The following is a 26,542-nucleotide window of genomic DNA, read 5'->3' as shown; positions in this document are numbered from 1 at the left end:
CCACTGGCTCCCAATCTCCACCAGATAATTATCAATACTGCACTATTCATGATCTGCCACGGTCTTTAGCTGGGCCACCTATATCTTGACACCACTCCTTTTTATTTCTCCAGCCTTTGCTTTCCCCTCTTTCTACCCAAGCCTGTAGCAACCCCCCAGCCCAATTTTTCAACAAACAAATAATTAAACAGTTGTTTACTTGCTCTTCATCAGGGAAAATGCAAAATCTCAGTCCTCAGCAACGGGGGATGTCGACAAGAACAGCCCAGGAAGACAAAAAGACAAACCAGTTCTCAAGTTCTCTCTGGCTGATCTTCAGTTTGATTAGGGCTGCAGCTGTTTCAGAGTGCTCTAGACTTCCAGACGAAGGCATAGAAATCACAGAAAATGCTGCAAACTGCTGCAAGCCCCTAGTGTTGATAGCGGACCACTGCAATATGTCTGGTGTTAACAGCTCAGAGCCCTTGCAAAGAGTTGTTGGAAAACCCTAGCAACAATCCAGCCAGACTTAACAGGATTCTGTGTGACTGAGCAGCCAACAAGGGGAAGCAACTCAGGTTAGCTCATAAAATGCAGTTCCCACAAACTCCTAGAAGGATCCTAAAATAAAATCATAGAATTGTAGAGTTGGAAGAGGCCACAAGGATCATCTAGTCCAACCCTCTGCAGTGCATTAATCTTTTGCCCTATATGGGGCTCCAACCCACAACCTTGAGATTAAGAGACACACACTCTTAATCTGTTCCTGTAAGGGGCTTTGCTGCTTGTGTACATGTATGTATTAGAATATGCCCTGTAATGACAATAACTTTACTTGATTACCACAGAAAGTCAGCTGAGAAAACTGTATTTGTCACACTGGTGTTGGACAAGACTATATTCCAGCTGAACATATTGTTCAATTATAATACTTGGTGAACTGTACCCAGCACAAAATAGTATCTTTGAAACTGTGACATGTATGCAGCTCTTTCATCTTCACTGAAAAAGTTAGTTTAGCACAGAGAAAAGTAGGAGCATTGATAAAGTTGGCTTTGTTTCTCATAGAATGCAACAGTGATTAATCTCTCTATTTGCTCATTTCCCAGTGTTAGGCCAGTTTGTTCTCAAATTAAGAAGAATCTCGACATCTTGCTGCGCTAACTTGTAAATTCCAAGTTCATTTAATGCTGCCATTGCTGTGGGCTGACTTGAATTCAGGATGGTTTCAGTTCTGTTTTCAGTGGCTGAGTGAAGCACATCCTTTAAAAGTAGGGCTGAGCCAACATTTAAATTCAGCACAATACAGGCCTCCTTTATGCTGCAAATGAAAACGAGAAAGTCCTCATTTCAGAACGGGAAAACCTAGAGAGCTATGCAAATGCTTGGAGGGGAACTTTAAGCTTGTTGCTTATATAGCAGCCCATCCTGCTACATGACAAACCACATTTAAAACAGAAATCGGAACAACAGATCTTCATGCTATATCAGCTTTTTTTCCCTTTAAGTGACAAATATCTCACTTAATACCTCAGCCTGTAAATGGTAAGTACACTTTTTTGTACAAACGGGGGAGGGAACCCATGCTTGCAGAAGTTATGTTATTTAACTACTGTCTTCCAGTTAATGTGGCAAGGACCACAATCTTATGCTTTTATGCCTTAAACTTGTCCCATAATTATTCCCCAACAGTGATGTAAAACTATTAAGCAGTGGTCTTTATATGCTTGCTTGCTTGCTTGCTTGCTTCTTTAACTAACTAACTAACTAACTAACTAACTGCCATATACCTGTAGATCTCATGGCGGTTCACAACATAAAATTGCAATATAACCAACCCTACTGTAAATGCTAGAAGAAGAAGAAGAAGAAGAAGAAGAAGAAGAAGAAGGAGAAGAAGTAGAAGAGTTTGGATTTGATATCCCGCATTATCACTACCCTAAGGAGTCTCAAAACAGCTAACAATTTCCTTTCCTTTCCTCCCCCACAACAAACACTCTGTGGGATGAGTGAGGCTGAGAGACTTCAGAGAAGTGTGACTAGCCCAAGGTCACCCAGCAGCTGCATGTGGAGGAGCAGGGAAGTGAACCCCGTTCACCAGATTACGAGTCTATCGCTCTTAACCATTACACCACACTTGCTCTAGCCAGTTTACATTTTTATTAAAACTCTTAAAAGGGATGTCTCTCTCTCTCTCTCTCTCTCTCTCTCTCTCTCATACACTTTCTCAGAAAAGTGTTCATAACAAAAGGGTAGGAGGAAGAGGTTCCTTGCAATTCTTTCTCTAGTTCCCCCCCAATATATAAGTTTCGAAGTAAACTAGAAAGTGAGATATGCTTTACTTACTGTTTGAAATAATTCTCTGGCCTCTTGCAGTAATGTGAGAACAAAGGGAAAAGATTCCTGGTCATGTCGAACTGCAGCTGCGCTGCTCCTCCTTCATTAAAGTGATTGGCCAGAATTATCTGTACACAGCATACAAAGAACAGGCAGGTCATAGTGAAGATTTCTGGCATGATTTATCATTATGTCCCTAGTCACCCAGGACAGACACTTACTTCCTGATAGATAAACAAGTCCACCTTCTCTGCAAGCATTTGCCAGAAGATTTTGAACAACGAGTAGCAAAGCTGCTGCTCTAGTTGTAGGAGCTGGTCTCTCAAGGTCATTAGCAGTGGGCAGGCAGTGACTGACAGAGACATCACAGCCTGTTCTGACTGCGAGGGCAAAGACAGCCACCTGAAAAAAAACAGAAAATCATCACTGCAAAGGAAGGCTTCTGACAGAACCCAACTCCAAGTTTGCTTGGGAGTTTACAAGACGCTGTTTCCGTTTGCGATTCCAGATAAGCCTATTATCTTGACAGACAGGGAAGGGGACCACATCTAGCTCAATGGCAGAGCCCAGCTTCCACCCCTGACATTCTGGTTCAAAGCTCTCAAGGAGTAGAGTCCGGAAACACACCTGCTAATGTCTAGGAGACACAACCAGTACATTGTCTTTGCATTTTGCCACTGGCATTAAGAATCTCTCTCCATTGCACAGGGATGGTGAACCTGTGACCTGTGATGTTGATGGAGTCCAACTCCCATTGGCCTCAGTTAGGGTACCTAATGGGCCAGGGATGGTGGGAACGCAGCAACATCATCCTTGCCAGCAGGGTGGGGCAAGGGGGAGGAATGTATTTTAATACATTACTAGATCCCAAAACCACAGTGACTAGTATCCATCCTGGACAGCTCAGTTGGTTAGAGCATGGTGCTGATAATGCCAAGGTTGCAGGTTCAATCCCTGAATGGGAGGGACAGCGGCATGTTCCTGCACTGCAGCGGGTTGGACTAGATGATCCTCAGGGGTCCCTTCAAACTCTGTGATATGATATGATATATGATAAAACAAAGTGGAATCATAGTGGACTCTTAAAATAAAAACAAGCATGGCTTTATTTAACCATCTTGAACATTAAGACAGTTTGTGGAAGCCATTCTGTGTTCCAAAGCTGTAACACTACTGGGTCAAACCGCACAACTACTGTAGAACTGGAAGAATTACTCTAAGGTCGTCGTCCCCTGAATATTCAGGCGACAAAACTGGGCTCTCTAAATGGCAAAAATTCTTACTACATCCTGAAGACACAAGTGTTTTTCATGGCACGATAAAACAGCCGATTTATTTATCAATCTCACAACAAGCACGGAATATAATTTCTTGATGACTGTTCTCCCTCAAAATAGTCATCCAGATCATTCCTTTCAGATATCTGTATCCTGCCAGATGAATTCTGCAGGATCAGGGTTTATAAAACAAGCTAATGGCATACAGTATTGTAGAAAGAAGAACGCAGGCTATACATTTTTAAAATTCCCCTTCACTCCCTTCCAAACTGTGTACAAATTAAAATGTGTCCAGCAAAGTATTACCTTTCCTTTTTGTACATCCTGGCAGCCTCTTTGACCTCTCTGAAGACATGGTCCACCTGACGAGTCAGCATGTCATGCTTTAGTCGCTCCAGGAGGTTGATCATGTCGTCAAATACGGAGCTTTCCATGGAAGCCAGTTGTCCTAGCTGCAGCTTATTTAGTGCGTTGCTATCAGCACAAACTTCCAGCGCCGCCTGCTGAAGCTGCAAAAAGAACTAGATAGACATGAAGACCCTGCTGTATTCACTGCCACCCAAAAATTTTATACATTTGAGGGTTGCTTGAGCATGGATACCTCCCAACAATGTGGAACCTTAAAACGGCCACAATCTGATCCCCTGCACTTTGAAAATGTACTGAATTCTATCAGTGCAAGTGAAAGGCAATTCTATACTGTGAATAAATAGGAGCAGTTGTGTAACAAAACGCTTTTGAAATTAAGTTTTGGCAATTCACAAAGAGCAACTGTAGTTATGTAAAACGATCATCACTTACAACGTTGTCCGCCCAGTCTGCCAGGACTGTTGCTATGTAGTTCACAGCATTGAGGATGGCACAGTAGCGAAAGGCTAAGGGCACTCTGGTCTCTTCCTTCATAACTTGAGTTAGCCGTATCCTGAAGTCATCCACCAACTCCTTCTGCAACTCTAGGAACTGAAGCTTTCGAGCAGCTGCAGGAAGGTGTTTATACCTATCTATGCAGAACACATTACAAGGAATTTGGTAAATTATTTCATATTTTTAAAGGCTCTCTTTTGTTAGAAAGCACCTACCATCCAAGATTTCATCTCAGACTTAAGAGGCCCTGTCTAAGGAATGGGAATGGTGTTACAAAAAATTGTTTATTAATGTGCTCAATGCTTCGCACTATGGCACTTAACACTTTTGCCTCCTTTTCATAGTCTCTGCTGTCCCACAGAAAGAGCATTTTTAATGGATGCAAGACAGGCTGGGAACTTGTTCTGTAGACACACAAAGGCCACATTTCATTCCCCTAATGGCATTTGTCTGTTGTTCTATGGCACTGTGGCTCAACACTGACTGCTAACTAACTTAATAAAATAGGGGTATCAACCTAAAACACATTAGGCTGGATCGAGAGGAAGTTAGCCACCATGGTCTCAATGGACCCGAAGTTAACAATGACTAACTTTTCCCCACTGATTTCAGCAGGCTGAAGCCTGAAATACTACACACAGTTGAGTGCAAGTCAACTCAATGGGATATGCATGAGATAATGATGGAAAGGGCAATTAACTTCCTCTGAATTAACGGATGCTGCTCCATGCTACTCAAAGCATAAGATACCTGCTTACCGTACACTCAAAATCCATACTATAATTATTAGCAATGTTTGGTCTCTTTTAGGTTTCTGAGTATTCTTAGATTGTCTTTCTTTTTTAAAGGTACATTATCCCAGCAGTAATTGCCCAACATATCCACACTGTTAGTATTAACAGTGCCATGACTACCTTGTGAATTATTCACTGATGGAAAGAAGAATGAACAGAAACTACACTGATTTGTTCCAATGCAAATGCAATTCCAATTTCCAACTCTTACTCCTTTAAAGCCCTAAATGGCCTCAGCCCAGTATACCTGAAGGAGCGTCTCCACCCCCATCATTCAGCCCGGACACTGAGGTCCGGCGCCGAGGGCCTTCTGGCAGTTCCCTCACTGTGAGAAGCGAAGTTTCAGGGAACCAGGCAGAGGGCCTTCTCGGTCGTGGCACCTGCCCTGTGGAATGCCCTTCCATGAGATGTCAAGGAAATAAACAACTATCTGACTTTTAGGAGACATCTGAAGGCAGCCCTGTTTAGGGAAGTTTTTAATGTTTGAAGTTTTATTCTGTTTTTAACGTTCTGTTGAAAGCTGCCCAGAGTGGCCGGGGAAACCCAGAAATAATAAATAATAATAGTTGTTGTTGTTGTTGTTATTTGGTGACAACTGTAGCCACTGATAGGATGTTGATCTCTTTGTTGATTGCGTTACAGTTCTTGAATTATTCAAGAACTAAAACCCAATGCCAGAAACATTATAATTACCTGTGATAACCAGTAGCAGAGTCATAAAAGTTTCAGCACAATCTGGGACTTTCATTTCATCGACATCTGTAATGTCTTTATACTGTGATATCCAGGCAGCTTCAGATGAAAGCATCGAGTCCATCTTTTGAAGAGCAACTGCCAGGCACAGAAAACCAATGAAGAGCTTAAATATTTAAATAGTTACCTTCGTTAAAATAGAATAACTTAGTTACCTTATTATTTCAAATTTTATTTCAAGAGGGAAACAAATTGTTCCTTTTTAAAATGAAATTTGGGACAGGGGAAAAATATATCAAATATGGCAATTTCAAATCAAAGTTAAGATGCTGCTTCAACTAAAGGAGTTAACTAAATGAACCTTAGTAACGGCTAAAACAACCAATATGAACCCAGTAAGAGAGCACGTTTATCAATAACGCCCTGGAATCAGATGAGTTCTCTTATACCAACTGTTAAAATCCCTTACATAACTGACAAACACTATTATCTTTATGCAAGTATTGGCCAAAGTAAAGCTTAACACTTCCTAGTGCCACATTTTTACAGTTGTTTATTCGAATTTCATAGGTTTTACAAACTTAACTTCTTACTGACCTGATCTTCAATTTTACGATAAACTGTAATAAGGGGGTAATTAGCAATAATGCATCCTTTTCCAGGTTGCTTTTGCTATTGTGGTTTCTTCTCTACTTTAAAGTCTCCTGAACAATAAAAGGAACAAGTACAATAGCAAAGAGAGTACTATTCAAGCAGAAATAGGAAGATGGATCTGACATAGAAAGCAAATATGCATCAGCTGCCTGATCTCTGGTGGTACAGTCGGTTCTTGCCTCTATTTTCTTTGTCAGGGATTTGCTTTGCAGTAGATAAAAAGCTCTGAAGAGCTCAGATGTTACAGCAGTGTTCCTTTGGCAAGCTTAGCCATCTCCTAGAAGCATATCTCAATAGTCTCAATGGCTAAAAATCTAGCAGACTCTGCCTTAATTCATGGATATTGGCATCTTTACCCTCTCCCAGTAAAGTTGGTTCTACCATGCTATGTTTGACAACTAATATTCCTCGGATAGCCCTCTAGCGGCTATCAAGTAGGCCTCCTGATTAGGAAACAAGCTATATCCTCTGCTGTGCAACAGGATTATTATCAGACAGATCTATATACCTCTCCCCACCAAAAGCCTGACACCTTTAGGAGCAGCAGCACGGACTGTGTTTCTTACAATCATGGGCCTCTGCAGAAAACTACGTACACCGTAAATTCTATCCCAAATGCAAACATTTAGGGCACAACTCTAGTTCCAAGACTTGTTCAGATTTAAAACAGTTATTCCCCCAAGGTAGGGGAGTTTGGAATGGCCCCCCTCCCCAAAGACCCAATTTCTTCAGGTCTGGTTTTTAAGCAAGTCAGATCTCCCCATAGTATCTTACATTTTCTTTCCACAGTTAACCATCTTTGAAAACAGGTTTCTTCTGATAGGATGTGCATGCAGCTAGGGAAGCTGTTGAGATACCCATGAATGCTGTGCAGCTCTCTCTCAAACAGAAGCACCTCATCCACCAGGTGACAAAAGAGGTTGTCGTCATACAACAAGCAAGGGATATCGGCAGCCAGCTTCTCAAGAATCAGCATCACCAAAGCTCGGGAAAATTCCAGCTTAAGAAGAAACGAAGAGATTGATTCAGATGACAACTGCATTTGTATCAGAAATGGTTAAACTTCAGGCTGGTGGAATCTACTTTTTTTTTAATCAATGCCCCGCCACCCATGCGCAAAAGAGACACATTTAGAATTAAAAAATCGTGAGCCTAGAACATTTTCTCACTCATTTCAAACTGAGTATCTTGCCCCCCATCTTTCTTAATTTCAGTAGTCTGCATGTGTCACTTTCTTACTGCTGCCAATAATCAATCAGGAGTCAGAAATCCTTGCTGATCAACTGGAAAACACCCAGTGATTGTAACAGTTGTTTCCAGTCAATCTTCTGCCCATCCTGTGCTGGATGTATAATTTCATGGTTATCAGTATGTTAACAATATACAGAGATGCTTACCTTTGCATTCACCGATACACCGGCCTTGTCCAAAGCTGGTTGGATTTTGTCTTCAAGAAACTTAGCATGATTTCCTATCCACATGAGTACCTGGGTTAGGTACCATTCAGGCTTTTGAGAAAGGAGAAGAATTCACAGTATTGGTTGTTAGGTCAAAGATGCAACCTACTTTGTCTGATCATAGCATCATACATCACCTTAGTCTGTTGGCCCAGTTCCCCTCTAGCAGCCCTCGCCACTGCTTTTTATATTCCCAGAAATTAAGTGGTTTGTACTTGGCAAGGGAAGTGCTTAACCAAAAAGAGTTTGATAAGCAGAACACATGCTTGCTATAGGTGTGTGCTGCAGTACAGACAAGAATTTCCTTAAAAGATATAGGAAACAAGACTACCCGAGTCACAGGCCAATAGAAGGGATATAAACAATGAACTCTTGTGGCACTTCGTTGTTTTTGTTGCAACACACCAACACAGCTACCTTTCTGGAAACTGGGAGAATGGAGTACATTGGAAATCAATGCAAAGCAGCAAAAACCTAGATCAAGTTAGTCCAATATGTTTATAAGATGTCTAGAGTTCACTTAAAGTTGTTACTAAAATCAGGCGTCATTTCATACATTTTAAAAGATGTGCAAAATGCCAAATACGTGCCAATCTTCCCAATGTAATGCAGGAAGAGGTTTACTTCTGACTGATAAGACGTCTGCATATTTTTGCTGTTGCAGCTGTGTGAGTTAAAAGAGCAAGAGCAGGGATGGGGAACTTGTGGCCTGTTGCATGTTGGACTACAACTCCCATCATCCCTGACCATTAGCCATGCTGACAGGGGCACATGGGAACTGGGAGTCCAGCAACATCTAGAGAGCTAAAGGTTGTATTTTAAATGAAGGCTGAAAATGGATGGAAGGACTAGTAAATTTTGAAAGGCACATATGCACATCCCATTCCACCCCCGCCTTCCTTCATATAGCCTTTTAGAAGGTTCTGTTTAAGACAAGGATTTTGTACAACACCATCAACCTACCTTGCTCAGCACATTTGTTTGTCTGTTTCCTGTGAAATGATACTTGAATCTTTTCTGAAGAGGAGCCAGCATGATCTGCATAGGTAGTATGATAGGTGGAGATGGAGGAAGAATGTATTTTTCTGGAAGCTGTTTTGGTTTGGTTAATAGTTCATCTCTGAGATTTTTAAGAGTCAAAGTTAAACGTCTTATTGATACAGATACAGGCATATAGATCTCTGGACCACATCCTAAATGAGAAAAATGTTGGAAGGGATCATATGCAGGCAGAGTAGTGTGATCTGGTTGTACGCCTCCCTGCTATCTACAGGGTACAAAATGAAAGACAAAGCCTCTCTCTTCACTCCTCCTCAAATTATACCCTGTTTTTGTTCAGTTTGCTTAGCAAAGTGTCATCAGGGCTTATCTCTCTGGACTCCATTTGCGTTATTAAGTCACTTTGCTACAACAAGAAGCATTGATTTGTATTAGCTACAGCTCACCTGCCCCATATCTCACACAGTTCTGGAGGATCCCCATAGCCCCCAGGAAACGCTTTACAGGGAGGTCAACAGTGTACACTGTGTAATAAATAAAATCCCAATGTAGAAATGAAACCCTGCTCAAACTTCTCTTGGTCCAAACTTTTAAAAATAGGGGGGCCACTAGGGGGCGCATCGGAAGATGGCTGACAATAACATCTCTCCGACCCACACGAGGTAATTTGGAGGCTATGATGGGGGTAATTAGCCTCCCTAACCCCCCCAGGATGGTGGGGGGGACGGCCCTTGCCTGCTGTGCCCTATACCACCCCCGAATTTGTGGGGATGGGGGCACTAGGCACAAAGCCCTCCTGTGGGATTTCGGCACTCCTGGACGCTGTCCCTGATTTGCGCCACTAGCTGCAAGAACTTCAAAAGAAACAATTTGGATGAGGCGAATGCACATATCTCAAGGAAGAAGGGGGAGTAAAGACTGCTAACAGAAGAGATCTCTGATAAAACAAGACAAGAATAAAACATGAGAAGATACGCCAAGACACGGTACGGCAAATGACTGATGGGGAGGGGGGGAAAACTTTCATTTCTTTTCTTATGTGATTAAACAAGAATCCCCTCCCCTTATGAGTCAGAAATGTCGTTTTAAGGACTTAAGCTGTGGATTTAAGGCTGTGTGGAGATAAACTTTCGAACCAAAGCATGTTTTAAGAAGAGCGTGGAATGTATAAGAGCTTTGGAATGACGCAGTTAAAAATGCCGTCGCCATATTGGGAAGCTCTGTCGGAGGTCTTGAGTCTGGGAGGAGAAAGAGAGAAACAAAGCTGTTTATATATTGTGGATTAAACTCCTCAGTGGGACTTAAGAGCGACAGTTTTGCAAGATTATGATGGAAAGAGCGATGTTATCTATGAAGGAGATGATATATGGAAACCATTTTGATTCGAGGATTGGAAGAACAGAAAATTCACACAGGATTATTATTACTATTGGTGTTTATCAGCTTAAGGAGACTATCAGAAGAGATCATAAAGAAAAAAGAGAAAATATATGAACAAGATGTGACGTGGAAACAGCAAGATAAGATGGGATAGAATTATAAACTTTGTCTGGACTGATTTGGACTGATTTGGACATTAACGCAGCAGCAAGAAGATGATCAGAATTCCCCTTCGGATCTTGAAATATGGGTCCCCCCAACAAAATTCAAAATTTGGCTTTGTAATTCGGAATTTATGTGATGTGATTTAATTTGATGTGATTGGCCAGTTAATAAAAATTATTTTTTTAAAAAACACAAACTTTTAAAAATAAACAGAGAATTCTTGACTTCTGACAATTTGGTTGGATTCATAACAAGTTAGTCACACTACGAGACTTAGACATGACTAATTTTTGACTCTTGATTCTGATGGGACCAAAGTTGGTCTGGATCCCATCCTTAACATCTGCATCTTGATCTGCAGTTGCAAGGTGGTGGCAATGCATATCTCCATGTTGTGAAAATCTTCACCTGCCGGTTTCTGCAGATCAAGGCCCAAGAGCATGCCAGGCCGCTTTGTTTTGTTTTCCCAGTTAATGCCAAAATTAGCATGCCATAATAATTCATTTAGCACAAGGTAATCTACCACAGTGGGTGGCACTGTGGGTTAAACCACAGAGCCTAGGACTTGCCGATCAGAAGGTCGGCGGTTCGAATCCCCGCGACGGGGTGAGCTCCAGTTGCTCGGTCCCTGCTCCTGCCAACCTAGCAGTTTGAAAGCACGTCAAAGTGCAAGTAGATAAATAGGTACCACTCCGGGGGGGAAGGTAAACGGCTTTTCCATGCGCTGCTCTGGTTCGCCAGAAGCGGCTTAGTCATGTTGGCCACATGACCCGGAAGCTGTACGCCGGCGCCCTCGGCCAATAAAGCAAGATGAGCGCTGCAACCCCAGAGTCGGCCACGACTGGTGCTAACGGTCAGGGGTCCCTTTACCTTTACCTTTACTCTACACTACTTTGGAGCTTATGCATATGCCCACTAGGAAAGGAACAGCTTTATGGTTTTTCCAAGGATACGAAGTTTGTAGTTTCAGAAGCTGAGAAAAGAGTGTCTCAAAGTTTGTGTATATCTCTTGGGCGTTGGCTGGCGGTGTAGCCAAGCCAAATGGCTGGGATTGTGTTGGTCCAACAAATGGCCAATGAAGATGATTTAAGGTCTCTTCAAAATCACTGCAATAGAAGAACATATAAAAATTACTCTTGATTTAGTAATGCAAAACAAAATCGAAAGAATTATTTCATATTCCTACCTTGACAATTTATCCTTCAGGATCTTGTGCCAGAATTGAACAGTAGATCTTACAAAAGAAAGAAGATGAGAACAAGATGACTCCTGAAGCTTGATATCAACTTCAGCCATGGCTGCTAGGGTTGTAGCAGCCTCTGGCACATTGTTAGTCATGAGATATTGCTGAATGTTGTCGCTAGAAAAGAAAAAAGGGAGCAGGCTAATGTGAAAAGATCATGCTTGATTTTACAATTATTTGTTGTTGTTTAGTCGTTTAGTCGTGTTCGACTCTTCGTGACCCCATGGACCAGAGCACGCCAGGCACTCCTGTCTTCCACTGTCTCCCGCAGTTTGGTCAGACTCATGTTTGTAGCTTCGAGAACGCTGTCCAACCATCTCCTCCTCTGTCGTCCCCTTCTCCTTGTGCCCTCCATCTTTCCCAACATCAGGGTCTTTTCCAGGGAGTCTTCTCTTCTCATGAGGTGGCCAAAGTATTGGAGCCTCAGCTTCAGGATCTGTCCTTCCAGTGAGCACTCAGGGCTAATTTCCTTAAGAATGGATGCGTTTGATCTTTTTGCAGTCCATGGGACTCTCAAGAGGGACTCTACAATTATTTATGAAGTGCTTAATATTACAGTTGCTGGTGCGCCTTATCAGATGGCCACCTGACATGTTTGTAGACAGAGGAGCTGAACAAATACCACTAAAAAATTGCACTTAAAATCATGTAAAGAAATCTAAGTCTTAGAAATCTGTCTGAACCCTCTCACCAAAACAACAGAACAGAAAAGTTAATATCCACCAACAGGATCTGCAGGGATTAGCAGGTATCAGTGTTCATCTCCATGCTGCAAGAAACTTCAACTGCTGATTACTGCGTATCAGGACACCAAGAGAATATCGGGCTAAAAATGTTAAAAACCTCAACCTAAGACACATGGCAAGCTATTTAAATAAACTATAAAACTTCAGATGCACCACAACATCTATTAACTATTTTGATTATCTTGCCCCACCCAACTGAAGGCTCCACATATTCCTACTTTGTTGTGTAGGAAATTAATATTTACAATGCCTATGGAGTTTTTAATTATTTAAACCAAATAAATCTGGATTGTGTTAACCATTTACAGCTTGCTCAAAGAAGCTTGCAAACTAAAAAAAATTCCACACACATGCACAAAAACACCTAAATAAAACAATGGACCCATAGCAATGATCTCTTCGGATGGGGAATAGCATATGCAAATGCAGAGCACATAACTCCTCTGATCCAACACAGAGTCCTTTCAAAAACATAAGAATTCTACCAATCAGCTATCTGGGAGGCAACACAAGGCTCTTGATTCAGTCATATACCCTTTCTGCATCACACAGTAACCAATAGGATTGCAACTTTAATTTTAAAGAGGGGGGCTCTATGTACCCTACCTTGTTTCAAGGCATGTATGTAATTACTATTATTATTACTATTATTATAGTTACTTTATCAAAAAAAAAGTATCAAAACAAATTGACAAGATATAATGCAACACATAAAAACAATTTAAAGTATTTGGAGACTCTAAATCTTTCATCATGCCCAAAACACATAATGTGAGGTACTATTTACCTTAACTCCTCTATTTGTGAAATCCATTTTAAATAAGCCAGGTGCCTTTCAACTTCTTTTATTTGACTTATCAGTACACCAAGATCCTCCATCCATGGCTTGGATGTCATCAAGTGATCATTAATTGAATCGTACAACAGGCTTTCCTTCTCTAGAAGCTGATTGAGAGATTTTTTAGAGTCTTCTGCATTCTGTAAGGCCTTCTGAATTCTTTTGGGAACTTCAGACGAAACTGTGAGCACCTATATAAATATACGTTAAAGAGGCAACAGGCATCTGTACACTGTAAGACATTTCTATTATGTGGCAGAGGAACACATATGTAGCTGATTTCGTCCAATTCAGACAAATAACTGAAACTAAAGCTTAAGACGTAATAAGGGCAACATAGGATTTGATTGTACACAAACTGCTTCTCTCTTCTTGCCCTGGGAACAGGTAACAGCAAACCGAAAGAGAGAGGGCTGGAGAGAACTTCATAAGGAAGAGGGAAAAGGCAAGAGAAGCATGCAATCTAACAGATCAATCCCTAAATCCCCATTTCAGTTGTAAGACTATACTAGACCTCATAGAATCATAGACTTGTAGAGTTGGAAGGGACCATGAGGGTCATCTAGTCCAACCCTCTGCAATGAAGGAATCTGTTGCCCAATATGGGGCTCAAAACCATGACCCTAAAATTAAGAGCCTCGTGCCCTACTGACTGAATTAATCCCAGCTTCCTCACACCTCTGACCATCTATAACAGGGATGGGGAACCTGTGAGTCTCCAGATGTTGCTATTCTTCCACACCCAACAGCCCAGCTAGCATGGCCAATGGTCAGAGCCAGTCTTGGCAACCACTCATGGTTTGTGTGGAGAGAAACAAACTAGAAGACTAGCTTGTTTCATCGCTACCTATTTACATAGAAACCTTAGGTTGTTTTAAACTATGGTTTAATATGCCATGAGGACTAGGCCACTGTGTTCAGTGGAACCAACTTTCAGATATGCATGAATAGCCTGAACAACCTAAAACTGGAATGAAATGAAATTATGAAAATAAAAAAAATCCCAACAGCATTTAAGTCTGCTTTAGACTCTGGCCAAAGTTCCTCTTGTTCCCATATCACCTCCCCTGAAACAAATGTAATTGATTCATTATTAATAGCATGTTCTCATTTATGTAAGCTAAATAACTGTCATAAAAGAAGGAATATAGCAACTGTATTAAAGAAATGAAACCACAGAAGTAAACAAGGGGCTGATACCTACAGCATAGGAGATACAGAAAGCATGCATAAATGGAAGAACATATGGTGAAGATGCAAATTGCAAAGAATGGTCTAACTGCATGGGCCTCCAACTAGTCAGCAGAATGGGATTGTGTCCATTCTGCATCCCATCCATGCACAGGACATGATGTTTCAATATGATCTACAAGTATAACACATGCAAGCCAAATTGTACAACTGTTTTTTAAAAAAGTGTTCAGTTTCTGTTAATTGATTCTCATGAAAACTTACAGATTCTGGCTTCACACAATTAACTCAAGGCAGTGTCAATTTACTCTTGGCAGAAAGCCAAGGTCTGCTTGACTTACTCTGATTGGTTAACGACCAGCACTCAACTCTGTTATCTAGGAGTGCTAGCACAGTTTGGGTTAGGTGTGTTAGGAGTAGAAGTGCTGTGTATGGTTAAGAGAGAGAGAGAAAGAAAGGATTTATTTTGCTTTGTTTTGTATGCAGAAACTCTGCTGGTTTTATTTTTCCTTTTAATAAATCCTGTAAATAGTTATTCTGAGTCTAGCTGACTAGTCATTTCCACCTCAACTAGCTTCTTCGCTGTGCAGGAAAACTCTGCTACGTTTGGGCTAAAGCCATTAGAGCTATGCCTGACACTTCAAAGTTCCACCCTCCCAGATGTTGAAGGACAGATTGGGGCTGCATTCTTAAATATACTGAATTGTTATTCCCATTATGTGAACATGACATAGCCCTAATATCAGTGATTATGCTCCCTATCATTTGTACAGACAACACAGCTCAAATTTTGTGAACAGGGTGCACTTTGTTCATGTACTTCTTTAAAAAACCAAACATATGCAACTCACCTGTTCTTCTAGCTTTGCTTTATTTTCTGACAACTGTTCAATAAGTCTGCCAAGCTTGCTTAATGACTCGTAGTCTGTTCCAACCTCCCTTTCCACAAATTCAGACACATAAAAAGGGATATCGCAGCTCTCTGGGTCTCTAGGAATTCTCTCTTTTCTGCTGTCCAGGGCTTCCATCTTTGGATCACCTGCAGTAGTACTGAGTTAAAAAGGTTTGAGTTAACTGTATGCAAAGCAAATGTGAAGTCCATTTGGAGTAAGATATTTTAATTGAACTTCATATTATTGAACTTCATTAATATTAATAGAAAGAGGTATGCAAATTTTATTAAATATGGAAATGTAAGCTGGGAAATATCTGAGTGGCTATTTTCTTCACAATAGATTACTCCAGAGACTTTTTTCAATGAGAAAAAAGTATTACTGCAATGTCACAAAACTGGAATCTGCTCCTATCCATATACCAGAACTATGCTTTTTGCATTTAATATACCGGGGTAATGCAAATGCTTTGCTGTCCCTGTATGAAAAAACCACTTAAAAACAAGAACTCAAGACTTTTGCCGTTTGGAAAGTGATGGAGAAACAGACTGAAAAGTGTGAGAAGAAGAAATGACTAATGGGCAGACATGTTAACACCCTGCAAGCAAATCAGGATAAATGCTCATTGTTATATAACCTCATCTCAAGCAAATCAGTGATTGCTCAATAAGGACTGAACAGCATCTAACCACTGCATAAGCTTTGGGCATGGAAATCAGGATGAATGCTGAATAAACAGGTTGTCTGGAAGAGCCCTGAGACTACCCACCATAGAAGTTGAGCGTCTTCAGAATCTTCTGTTTCTCCTCCTAGCCCTTCCTCTTTGTTGGTCTCCTGCTGAGATAAAGAGGCACAGTTTGAGTCCACCTCCTTTCAGTACCAGCTTTCAGGAGCAATGAAACACTGTCTTTCAATATCCATTACATCTGCTTTCGGATGGGCAGACTGGAAATGCAAAAATATTTTAAGTATAAATCTAGAAAATAGATAAACAGTGAAAGAAAGTTCACTTGCCTCTTGAAGGTCCAAAGTTGCCTCACTGTTTAAGAGTGGTTCAACCGTCTCCATTGTAGCCCACTCTGAAGGGGTATTTTCTGCAGGAAAAAAATAATCTACATTTCAGAAAATTACAAACCAAGCAGCATAATTTGACACTAAGAAGTGTGCCAATATCAAACGATCTGCCTTTAAAATAGAGATTATATTGGATGTAATCACAAAATGCACCCAGCACACGAGACTTGAAAGGGGTTCACTGGAACAAATGTATGTACCCATTAGAACCCATTAGAGAGCCAGTGTGGTGTAGTGGTTAAGAGCAATAGACTCGTAATCTGGGGAACCGGGTTCGCGTCTCTGCTCTTCCACATGCAGCTGCTGGGTGACTTTGGGCCAGTCACACTTCTCTGAAGTCTCTCAGCCCCACTCACCTCACAGAGTGTTTGTTGTGGGGGAGGAAGGGAAAGGAGAAGGTTAGCCACTCCTTTGGGTAGTGATAAAGCGGGATATCTCATTGCCTATTAGCCATGGCGGCTATATGCTACCTCCACTGTCAAAGGCAAAATGCCTCTGAATGTCAGTAGCCCAGAATGACACCTGGGAAGAATGCTGTTGCGCTCAGGTCCTGCTTGAAGGCTTCCTATAGGCTGACCACTTTGAAAATATGATGCTGGACTAGATGATTCACCAGGGCTCTTCTGATGTTTGTAATAGCAACTTCAAACTACTGGTCTTCTTCATTTGTAGTTTTTTCCTTGTCCACAACAGCTACACAGAACAACAGGACTCCTGAGTTTATGCCAATAAAACTCAGAAACGTGAGGAGTTAGGAGTCCAATGTTGTTTATTGCAAAGCAATAGGTTAGTCAGATCATTCTGCAAAACTGCAACCGCGCCTGGTGGTCCAGGCAGTGAATTTATAAAGTTTCAAACAAAGCATTTCAATTTTGACTAATCATATACAGTCATACCTCGGTTTATAGACGCTTCAGGTTGCGTTTTTTTTTGGTTACGTACCCGCCGAAACCTGGAAGTACTGGAACGGGTTACTTCCGGGTTTCGGCGGTCACGCATGCGCAGAAGCGCTAAATCGTGCTTTGCGCCGAATCGCAACCTGCATGCGGGTTGCGAACACTGTGGGTTGCAAACGTGCAACCCGAGCGTCCACTGAACATCATCACCTCATTTCATGTTTAATACACATGCACAATAAGCACTGGCAATTTCTGCCGATTACGTTCCGATTCCCACAGCGTTCTGTTACATTGTGTTAGCGTGCATGTTGGGCACCTGTGTTACACGTAGCAACTTACGTTCTAGCTTTGTGCTGGATCTTTGTGATTCGCCTATTAGCTGTATTTCTGCCCCAATGGGGGGGTGGCAACTTGCAAAATCTGCAGTTTCATAAACAGGCTACCGTAACTTCTCTATTAGAAGCACACTCAAGGATTTAGAGGGATAATAATGATAATAATAATAATAATAATAATAATAATAATAATAATAATAATTTATTATTTATACCCCGCCCATCTGGCTGGGCTTCCCCAGCCACTCTGGGAGGCTTCCAAAAAAATATTAAAACACTGTAATACATCAAACATTAAAAGCTTCCCTTTAAATGTGACACGTTACCGCATTTACTGGGCCACCACCACAGGGGCACTGCTCGGACCGACCCCTCACAGCCTGCCTGCCCACCCACCGACCCCTCAGCCTCCCCCTGCCACATGTCCACCTTGTCCGGCCAGACGCGGTCACCCCACCCCGGCTCTCTCCGCGACCTCCTTCCCCGTCGCCCCACCTGAAGAAGAGCCGCTGCTGGAGCCTCGAGCGCCGCGCAGTCTCTTCCCCTCAGAGGGGCGCGAAGGAGGACCGGGCTCAAGCCACGCCCACTCCGCCGCCTCCAGGTCGACGCGTCGGCAGCCCAGCGCCGTGACGGCGCGGAAGCAGCGCGAGGAGGAAAGGGGGAGGGGTCACGTGGCACGGAGGCGCGCCCTTTAGACGCAAGAGGTTCCGCCCAGTGCGCCTGCGCAAGATAGCGCTGTTAATCTCTAGACCCGCGCCCGAACGCCGTGCTTCCGGGTCGGCTTTGGGGAAAACCTTCTCTGCGCTCGGATAGGAGCGGGAAAGAGTTTAAATTGTCGGCGTGTTTCAACGCAGCTGGGACCGGGCAGCCAAAATATGCTGCATCGCCCCCCCCAAAAAAAAGTATAAAATCATATACTTGGAAGCGGCCACAAGAGTCATCTAGCGTAATGCGGGGATCTTTTGGCGCACGTGGGGCTCGAACTTGCAACCCTGGGATTAAGAGGCTCCCACCGACCGAGCTATATCCTGCTTAGGTCCAATTTTGTGTGTTTTTAATTTTGGAAAGCAAAGAAAAACCGCCCACTCGAGCTCATTCTTCCCATATCTTTATTTTATTTATAACATTTCTATGCCACTTTTTTCTTCCAAGGAGCTCAAGGCGGTGTCCATCCTTTTCTCCCCCGCTTCATCCTCACAACCCCGTGAGCTTCTTCTGCAATGCCGTCACCTCCCTCATGGGAGCTGAGTGGGAAAGGAGCCGCGAGGTTAGGGAAGCCCTGAGAAAACGCAAAATTAATTATTCTTATAATCCCACCCTGGTCCTTCCTGTGCATCATAAAACGCGGGCAGAGATTGCGGTGCGGCGGGGCAGCAGGTTTCAGTTTCCTCCCGCTGGGGCTTCCATGTTATTGGATCGAGGGGGCTCGTTTGCTGCCGGGGAGGTTGCTTCCCAAATCCAGCAAAAGGGAGAGTCTCAGCTTCAGTTACAGATAGGTAGCCGTGTTGGTCTGCCATAGTCAAAACAAAACAAAATTTTTCCTTCCAGTAGCACCTTAAAGACCAACTAAGTTAGTTCTTGGTATGAGCTTTCGTGTGCATGCACACGAAAGCTCATACCAAGAACTAACTTAGTTGGTCTTTAAGGTGCTACTGGAAGGAAAAAAAATTTTTTGTCTCAGCTTCAGGAGCGGCTTAACTCCGAATTTCTCCCCCACTGCAACCCTGCATGCCCCGCTTGCTCTGTCTTTCCTGCAGCCGAGCGGGCGGTACTAAAATCAATGGTAAAATAAATGGACTGTATTCGCGCTACTAAAATAAATGGGACTTAAGGACTCTCTCCTTATTGGTCCGCCGGCGCCAAGCCCTTTCGTCACGTGACCCACCCCGCCCCCCGCGGGAGCGTTCCCTCCGGTCTCCTAGCAACGGCGATGGACCGCGAAGCGGAGGGTCGCGCTTACCTGGAGCAGCACAAAATCCCGGAGCTTTTGCACAACCTGAGCGCCTTGCTGCTCTACCACCGGCCAGGTAAGCCCGTCCCATCCTGGCCATGCCAGACACCAAACCTCTTGTAAATATGGTAAATATGGAGGTATTTAAATATGGTGCCTGGAGGGAGGGCAGGATCCATAGCTGTCAACTTTCCCCTTTTCTTGCGAGGAATCCTATTCGGAATAAGGGAATTTCCCTTAAAAAAGGGAAACGTTGACAGCTATGGACAGTATTTGACCCACCCACCCAAAGAATCATTATACACAATAATTCCTTTTGGTACAGTTGCTTTTAAATGGATATTCTTGTTAGGTGCCCATATAAATATAGGTTTATTATTAGTAGTAGTAGTAGTAGTAGTAGTAGTTGTTGTTGTTTGTTTGTTTGGTGTTGTTAATAATATTTACTCCCCTCTTCTGAAGGTACATTCTTTCACCTTTGGTGGACGTGCCCAAGGATTAAGGCTTTCTGGGAAATGATTTATAATGAAATGAAAAAGGTATTTAAATATACCTTCCTGAAGAAACCAGAGGCCTTTCTCCTGGGCATTGTCGGCCAATTGGTGCCAAAGAAGGACAGAACTTTTTTTATGTACGCTACAACAGCAGCAAGAATACTTATAGCAAAGTATTGGAAGACACAAGATTTACCCACTTTGGAAGAGTGGCAGATGAAGATGATGGACTATATGGGACTGGCAGAAATGACTGGCAGAATCCGGGACCAGGGAGAAGAGGCGGTGGAAGAAGATTGGAAGAAATTTAAAGACTATTTACAGAAATATTGCAAAATTAACGAATGTTAGAATGATGTTGGATAGAAATTAAGTGGTTTCCAGCTGTAATGCTTTAAGAATATGGAAGAAGGGTATAATTATGTAAAAAAATAACTAAAATGGTGTTGGATTGGAAATAAGTGGTATTGGCAACAAAGTTAATAAGAATATGCAAAAATGAATTGATAATGGATGAAAATACTGAGTTATAAAATGTTAAGTTATAGAGATAAGATAAATGAAAGAGGGTAAGGATTTGCTGATTTGATTATTTAAATGGGAATACAAGAAGGGGAGGTGTGAGGAAGTCAAAGAAACAAGCAAATGAGTTTTATGTTATGGAAAACAATTGCTTTTAATTTTTCTTGTTTTTTCTGTATGTTTTACTTATCTTTTTATTTTTTATTTTTTTTCTTTATTATTATGTGTTTTTGTATATTTGTCTTTGTAAAATCTTAATAAATATTTCTTAAAAAAAAAAATATTTACTCCCCTCTCAGCTTGGCACCCTGTGTAGGGGACCCATTTGTGCTGCTCCAAATTGGGTGCTCCTTCCTACCACCAACAGCCACAGCTCACTTGGTCCTGACTGCCATGTGACACGGATAATTTTGCCACAGGTGCCAATGTAAGAACAGGGCCGGCCCACCCATGAAGCAAGGTGAGGCGACTGCCTCAGGCGACATGATCCTCTCAGGCAGCAGATCCTGGATGTTAAGTCTTTCTTCCCTGCATGTTCCCGATGGAGATCTTCGCTCACCCATTTTTCCCTGGTGGGGAGGGTCTGTATGTGAGAATGTGTGGCGGGGGTGCCAATTCAGTCCTCTACCCCAGCAGCACTTAGGTGGTGGAGAAGTTAGTAAAAGGTAAAGGTAAAGGGACCCCTGACCATTAGGTCCAGTTGGGGCCGACTCTGGGGTTGCAGTGCTCATCTCTCTTTATTGGCCGAGGGAGCCGGCGTACAGCTTCCGGGTCATGTGGCCAGCATGACTAAGCCGCTTCTGGCAAACCAGAGCAGCGCACGGAAACGCCGTTTACCTTCCCGCCGGAGCGGTACCTATTTATCTACTTGCACTTTGACATGCTTTCGAACTGCTAGGTTGGCAAGAGCTGGGACCGAGCAACGGGAGCTCACCCGATCACGGGGATTCGAACCGCCAACCTTCTGAACGGCAAGCCCAAGAGGCTCTGTGGTTTAACCCACAGAGAACATGTGGAATTGAGGCCTGGTTGCCAAGCCCCTCACAATGTTCATGGGCTGACAAGTGTTTTAGGGGCAAGGACTTGTAGATGAGAGCTCATGCATATTTCCTGTGAAGACAGGACTGTGTCGGAAGAAACTTCAGTGATACTACAGAAGGCAATAGGAAAACCCTCTTTCACAAATGGAACTTTGTGGTTGCCGGCATTCGTGGTTAAATAGCTTACTGTGAACAAGCAGTTTGCTAGCACACACTGCCCAGTTGCCACTCTCACCTTGCTCGTGATGCTTGGCTTTTTCCGTGCCTCCAAACATGGAATCATAGTTTGTTTCTCCCTACCCACGGCATGGTCATGAAAACCATTGCCAATCATGATTAAATACCGTAAGTGCTTCAGTTCCCAGGAAAAGTGCAACTTAAGGAACCAAGGATGCCCAGCTGCCTCTGAACAATAGTAGAAACATTCCCAACAACAGGTTGGCTATGACAAATTGTCATTTGGGTTCTCCTCTTCCAGAACTACCTAGTGGCCATTCAGCCTAGACATGTAACCGGCAAGCTTTGGTACCTGCATTTCCTTGTTTTCCTCTTCCAACCCCATACCTGTTTCTTTTTGTATCCTAGTCTGAAAGTCTGGAGATAAGGCCTGCATCTTTTTTTAACCTTTGCACAATGCCTAGAAAACTAATAGTGAGAGTATCTACCAGGACACGTTGAAGTGGGAACATATGTGTGTTTTTATCTTACAGACAGACCAAGAGAGTTTTTGATAAAGACACTGGAAAAGATAAAGTATGCAAAAATTACTTCTACCGACTTTCCTTATCTTATGGACGAGTCAAACGTGGATGCAATGTTTGAAATGCTAGACGTTGCAGGCCAAGGTTACATAACCATACCACAGTACAAAGGAGGTTAGTGGCCCTTCATTCTTTTTAATGAACATCTCATTTCATATACTGTAGGTCAGGCATGTCCAACAGGTAGATTGTGATCAGTTTGTGGTAGATAAGTGGCTCCCCCCAAAGAAGACCCCCCAAAAGTGGGTCTTTCCTCCTCCCTACAACTTTGACCTGACCCATCACTGCAAGTTTTTAACTCTGTGAGTAGATCGCCACCCCTGCTGTAGGTTGTGATGGCCACATGTGGCAAGTTTAGACATGAGAAAAACAGCTTCAAGATTATTCTCAGCCTAATCTTTACAGAAATTTAGTGAGTAAAACAACAAATCCTTTAGATTTATATTAAGTAAATTTCTACAGTTTGTTAGTTGTTCCTGATGTTGATAAAAGGAAACAAGTAACATTGGGGAGCAATGCTCTGTAAAAAAAAACCTCAGTACAGTAAAGCGTACTGGGTTCTTCTTCAGCAGCCATCTCTCCTTTCTCACCCACCCATCACAAACCTGCCTTGTTTTTAGAGACTGGATATGAGAAGATAGGGGTATCTCTTTGCTATATGGAGATAACGGCGTGCAAATTATGCTGTGCTATATGTGTTTGGATGTCAGATCTGCCTAATCTATGATTTGACCTCATTCAGCCTTCCATCTAATGGAGGGTTCATAAGATCACCTTCATTTAGATAAATCCAGTATAATGTGATTCTCATTACTTTATGCAGTGGTAGGGGAGGATACGTGCATGGACAGGTTTCTTGCTGGGTTGAGATTTTTGTCCCATCCACATCTGATCAGTTAAGGTCTAAGCAGAACTGAAGATGGAAAAGAATGCACTGACTGTAAGAGTTATGTATGCTTCAGCGGCCATTTCTCTAAGGATCTTTCATCTCCTCTCCCCTATTTTAGCACTTGAATCTTTGGGATTAAGTATCCAGGATGAAATTTATAATGAAACTGACATTATGACAGCAGAGGAGTTCAGGGGGAAAGTGTAAGTTGAACTTGAATGTTGCACAACTGCTTAATTTTTTTAATTATAGATTTTTCTATCGCTCCTGCCATATTGGGCTAGATTGACCAATATGGATCTGAATTGTTTCCCTACATTTACCATCCTCGTGCATCTGTCCCACTTCCAAATGTCTGTAATGTTTGAATAGGGCTTAAACGTATAAAATCTAATGGACGTACGCCAAGAGATTGAAGCTTTATAATGGTAAGAAGTTCAATCTTCTTGTGCTCGGATGATTAATCAATTAGTGCTTGTAGACTTTGGAACCATTGGCAACTACCGTATTTTTCCCCCCATAGGATGCACTTTTTCCCCTCCAAAAATGTGTGTGCGTCCTATGGGGCGAATGCAGGCTTTCGCTGAAGCCTGGAGAGCGAGAGGCATCGGTGCACACCGATCCCTCTCGCTCTCCAGGCTTCAGGAAGCTATCCGCAAGCCTTGCCAGCCCAGCGGGAGTTCCCGCGGGCTCACAAGGCTTGCGGGCAGCAGCCTGCAGCCGCGGCGAGTGTCCGCAAGCCTTGCGCGCCCGGCTTGGGGCGGCAGCCTGCAGCCCGAAGCACGCGGAGCCCTCCGGAGGGTGCCCCGTGCTTCGGGCAGGTGTGCGCAAGGCTTGGGGCGCCAGCCACGGCTGGGGGGGGAATAAATTTTTTTTATTCATTCCCCCCCCAAAAAAGTGGTGCGTCCTATGGGCCGGTGCGCCCTATAGGACAAAAAATACGGTAATACTACTCTGCCAATCTTGCTGTTTTTCTCTGGGTAGGTCAACATTTTTAGAATATCCAGTTAGCCCTTCCTCCAAGATTATTATTGGAATATGTATGGACTTGGGGTGTGTGGAGTGTTAGGGGAGGAGTAGTACCTCTGACAGGGCATATCATGCTCCTTCTGGGGTGCTTTGTCCACCTTTGGTCCCCAACACTGCACTCTGCTCTTATCTGCAGCTCCTAGAAGCTGTCTGCATGCAACAGCCGCCACACCCCAACAACAGCTAAGCAAGGTGAGGGTAGACTAAGAGTTAGTGACTTACTCTGCATGTGGAGACAGGCTCTGGCAGATTGAGAGGACAAGTGGGTCCAACGGTTAAGAAGGTGGTTTCTGCACATACTGTAGAGCAGGGGTCAGCAAACTTTTTCAGCAGAGGGCCAGTCCACTGTCCCTGAGACCTTGTGGGGGGCCGGACTATACCGTATTTTTCGCCCTATAGGACGCACTTTTTCCCCTCCAAAAATGAAGGGGAAATGTGTGTGCGTCCTACAGGGCGAATGCAGGCTTTCGGTGAAGCCTGGAGAGCGAGAGGGGTCGGTGCACACCGACCCCTCTCGCTCTCCAGGCTTCGCGGACCTCTCCGCAAGCAGCAGGAGCGCTCCCGCTGCTTGCGGAGAGTTGCCTGCATGCCGAAGCCTGTGCGCGCTGAGCTTAGCGCGTCCAGGCTTTGCGGACCTCTCACCAAACAGCGGGAGCCAGCGCTGGGCTCCCACGGCTTGCAGAGAGCTGCCTGTTTGGGGGCTGGGGTCGGGGGAAGCTCGGGCGGGCCTCCCCCGCCCCAGCCCCGCGCCTGGGGGGAAAATAATTCCCCCCCCTTTATTTCCCCCCCAAAAAACTAGTTGCGCCTTATGGGACGGTGCGTCCTATAGGGCGAAAAATACGGTATTTTGAAAAAAAATATGAACAAATTCCTATGTCCCACAAATAACCCAGAGATGCATTTTAAATAAAAGGGCACATTTTACTCATGTAAAAACACGCTGATTCCTGGACCGTCTGCGGGCCAGATTGAGAAGGCGATTGGGCCAGATCTGGCCTCCGGGCCTTAGTTTGCCTACCCATGCTGTAGAGGGAAGTGAGGGGCAGACAGGGCTTGTCAGCCTGGGAAGATAGCCCATCTAGGTGCAGGAAAACTGATCCTAAACCTCTACTGCTTTGTGGGATATTCTGTGGGAGAAGAAAAGTCCAAGGAGCAAACCGTACACAAATCCAGAGTGGAGTCCCTAAGGCAGTTGGATGGCCTCCTTCCAGCAACTCCTTGTTTCCTTTGGACCACATAAGCAAGGGGTTGTCGTGTGGGCAGCCCAGGACACACACTGCTCAGGCTTGCACCCCAGGGAGGTCACTTCCGTGTTGCTAACACAGCAGTATGGCTTCACCCCCAGAGGCGCACTCCATTGTCTCTCAAGACAGATAGATGCCAACTTCAACGTTTCGAATTTCCCTGCTACAGCTTTTGGGAACACAAACTAGCCAGTTAGCATTAAGTTACCGGTACATTTATTTCAGTGAGAGTTAAGTGAATGCTTAAATCTCTCCCACTGAAATTTATGGCATCTGAAGGCGATTAACTTTAAAGAAAACTTGCCATGTTTACTGTGGAAAAATTAGGAAAGTGTGAGCTGTGATAGAAATAAGTGGCATTAACAAACGCAGAGCAAAGATTCTTTGAAGAACATTCGGTACTTAAAATAAAATGACCACAATCCAGAACAGATTTAGCATGATGTTGAGTAAACAAAATACATGTAGGAAATTTCTCTGTTCAATGTAATTAAGATATGCTGCTCAGCCTCATACTGTATATTGTGAACAGTGAATGGTATGCACATTATACATTCTAATTGTTGCTTTTTGTTTTCCCACAGGATGAAAAAATTTGCTGAAATGTGGGGAGCATTTTAATCTTCAGTGTTCTGATCTAAAGCTGCTTGACTTCATTTTTTACTTTTGAGAAACTAGTATTTCAATTATATATAGTTGAATTTTCCTGGTGTAATAACAACTGCACCAACACTGTAGCAATTCTGGAATTTGGCTTGTCAAATAAATTCTGGGCTCATTATAGCCAAAATTAA

General features: G+C 43.2%; 2 protein-coding genes across 5 annotated transcripts; one reads left to right on the top strand and one right to left on the bottom strand.

Annotated features, from left to right (window-relative positions):
• Positions 1 to 180: 180 nt before the first annotated feature.
• On the bottom strand, positions 181 to 18,508 carry RINT1 (RAD50 interactor 1). Of its 4 annotated transcripts, none has more exons than XM_083575080.1 (16): positions 18,314 to 18,508; positions 16,525 to 16,604; positions 16,280 to 16,344; positions 15,469 to 15,667; positions 13,376 to 13,617; positions 11,786 to 11,959; positions 11,553 to 11,705; positions 9,019 to 9,175; positions 7,996 to 8,106; positions 7,373 to 7,598; positions 5,945 to 6,082; positions 4,395 to 4,594; positions 3,900 to 4,114; positions 2,538 to 2,718; positions 2,326 to 2,444; positions 181 to 1,300 (listed from the first exon to the last, which is right to left on the bottom strand). In XM_083575080.1, exons 2-16 carry the CDS (start codon positions 16,576 to 16,578, stop codon positions 1,078 to 1,080), a joined length of 2,457 nt encoding a protein of 818 aa, XP_083431206.1. In that variant the 5' UTR covers positions 16,579 to 16,604; positions 18,314 to 18,508; the 3' UTR covers positions 181 to 1,077. The 4 variants fall into 4 exon arrangements, with proteins under 4 accessions (XP_083431206.1, XP_083431207.1, XP_083431208.1 ...); XM_083575081.1 differs by having other exon boundaries at positions 15,469 to 15,664; positions 18,314 to 18,451; XM_083575082.1 differs by having other exon boundaries at positions 15,469 to 15,656; positions 18,314 to 18,451.
• Positions 18,509 to 19,693: 1,185 nt separating this feature from the next.
• EFCAB10 (EF-hand calcium binding domain 10) lies at positions 19,694 to 26,542 on the top strand. The gene is made up of 4 exons (XM_083575393.1): positions 19,694 to 19,845; positions 22,536 to 22,700; positions 23,594 to 23,678; positions 26,333 to 26,542. Exons 1-4 carry the CDS (start codon positions 19,749 to 19,751, stop codon positions 26,367 to 26,369), a joined length of 384 nt encoding a protein of 127 aa, XP_083431519.1. The 5' UTR covers positions 19,694 to 19,748; the 3' UTR covers positions 26,370 to 26,542.

Source organism: Podarcis filfolensis (assembly GCF_964270895.1).
Source record: "Podarcis filfolensis genome assembly, chromosome: 10".
NCBI lineage: Eukaryota > Metazoa > Chordata > Lepidosauria > Squamata > Lacertidae > Podarcis > Podarcis filfolensis.
The sequence above is the reverse complement of the archived record's forward strand: the minus strand, read 5'-3'. Positions and strand labels throughout refer to the sequence as shown.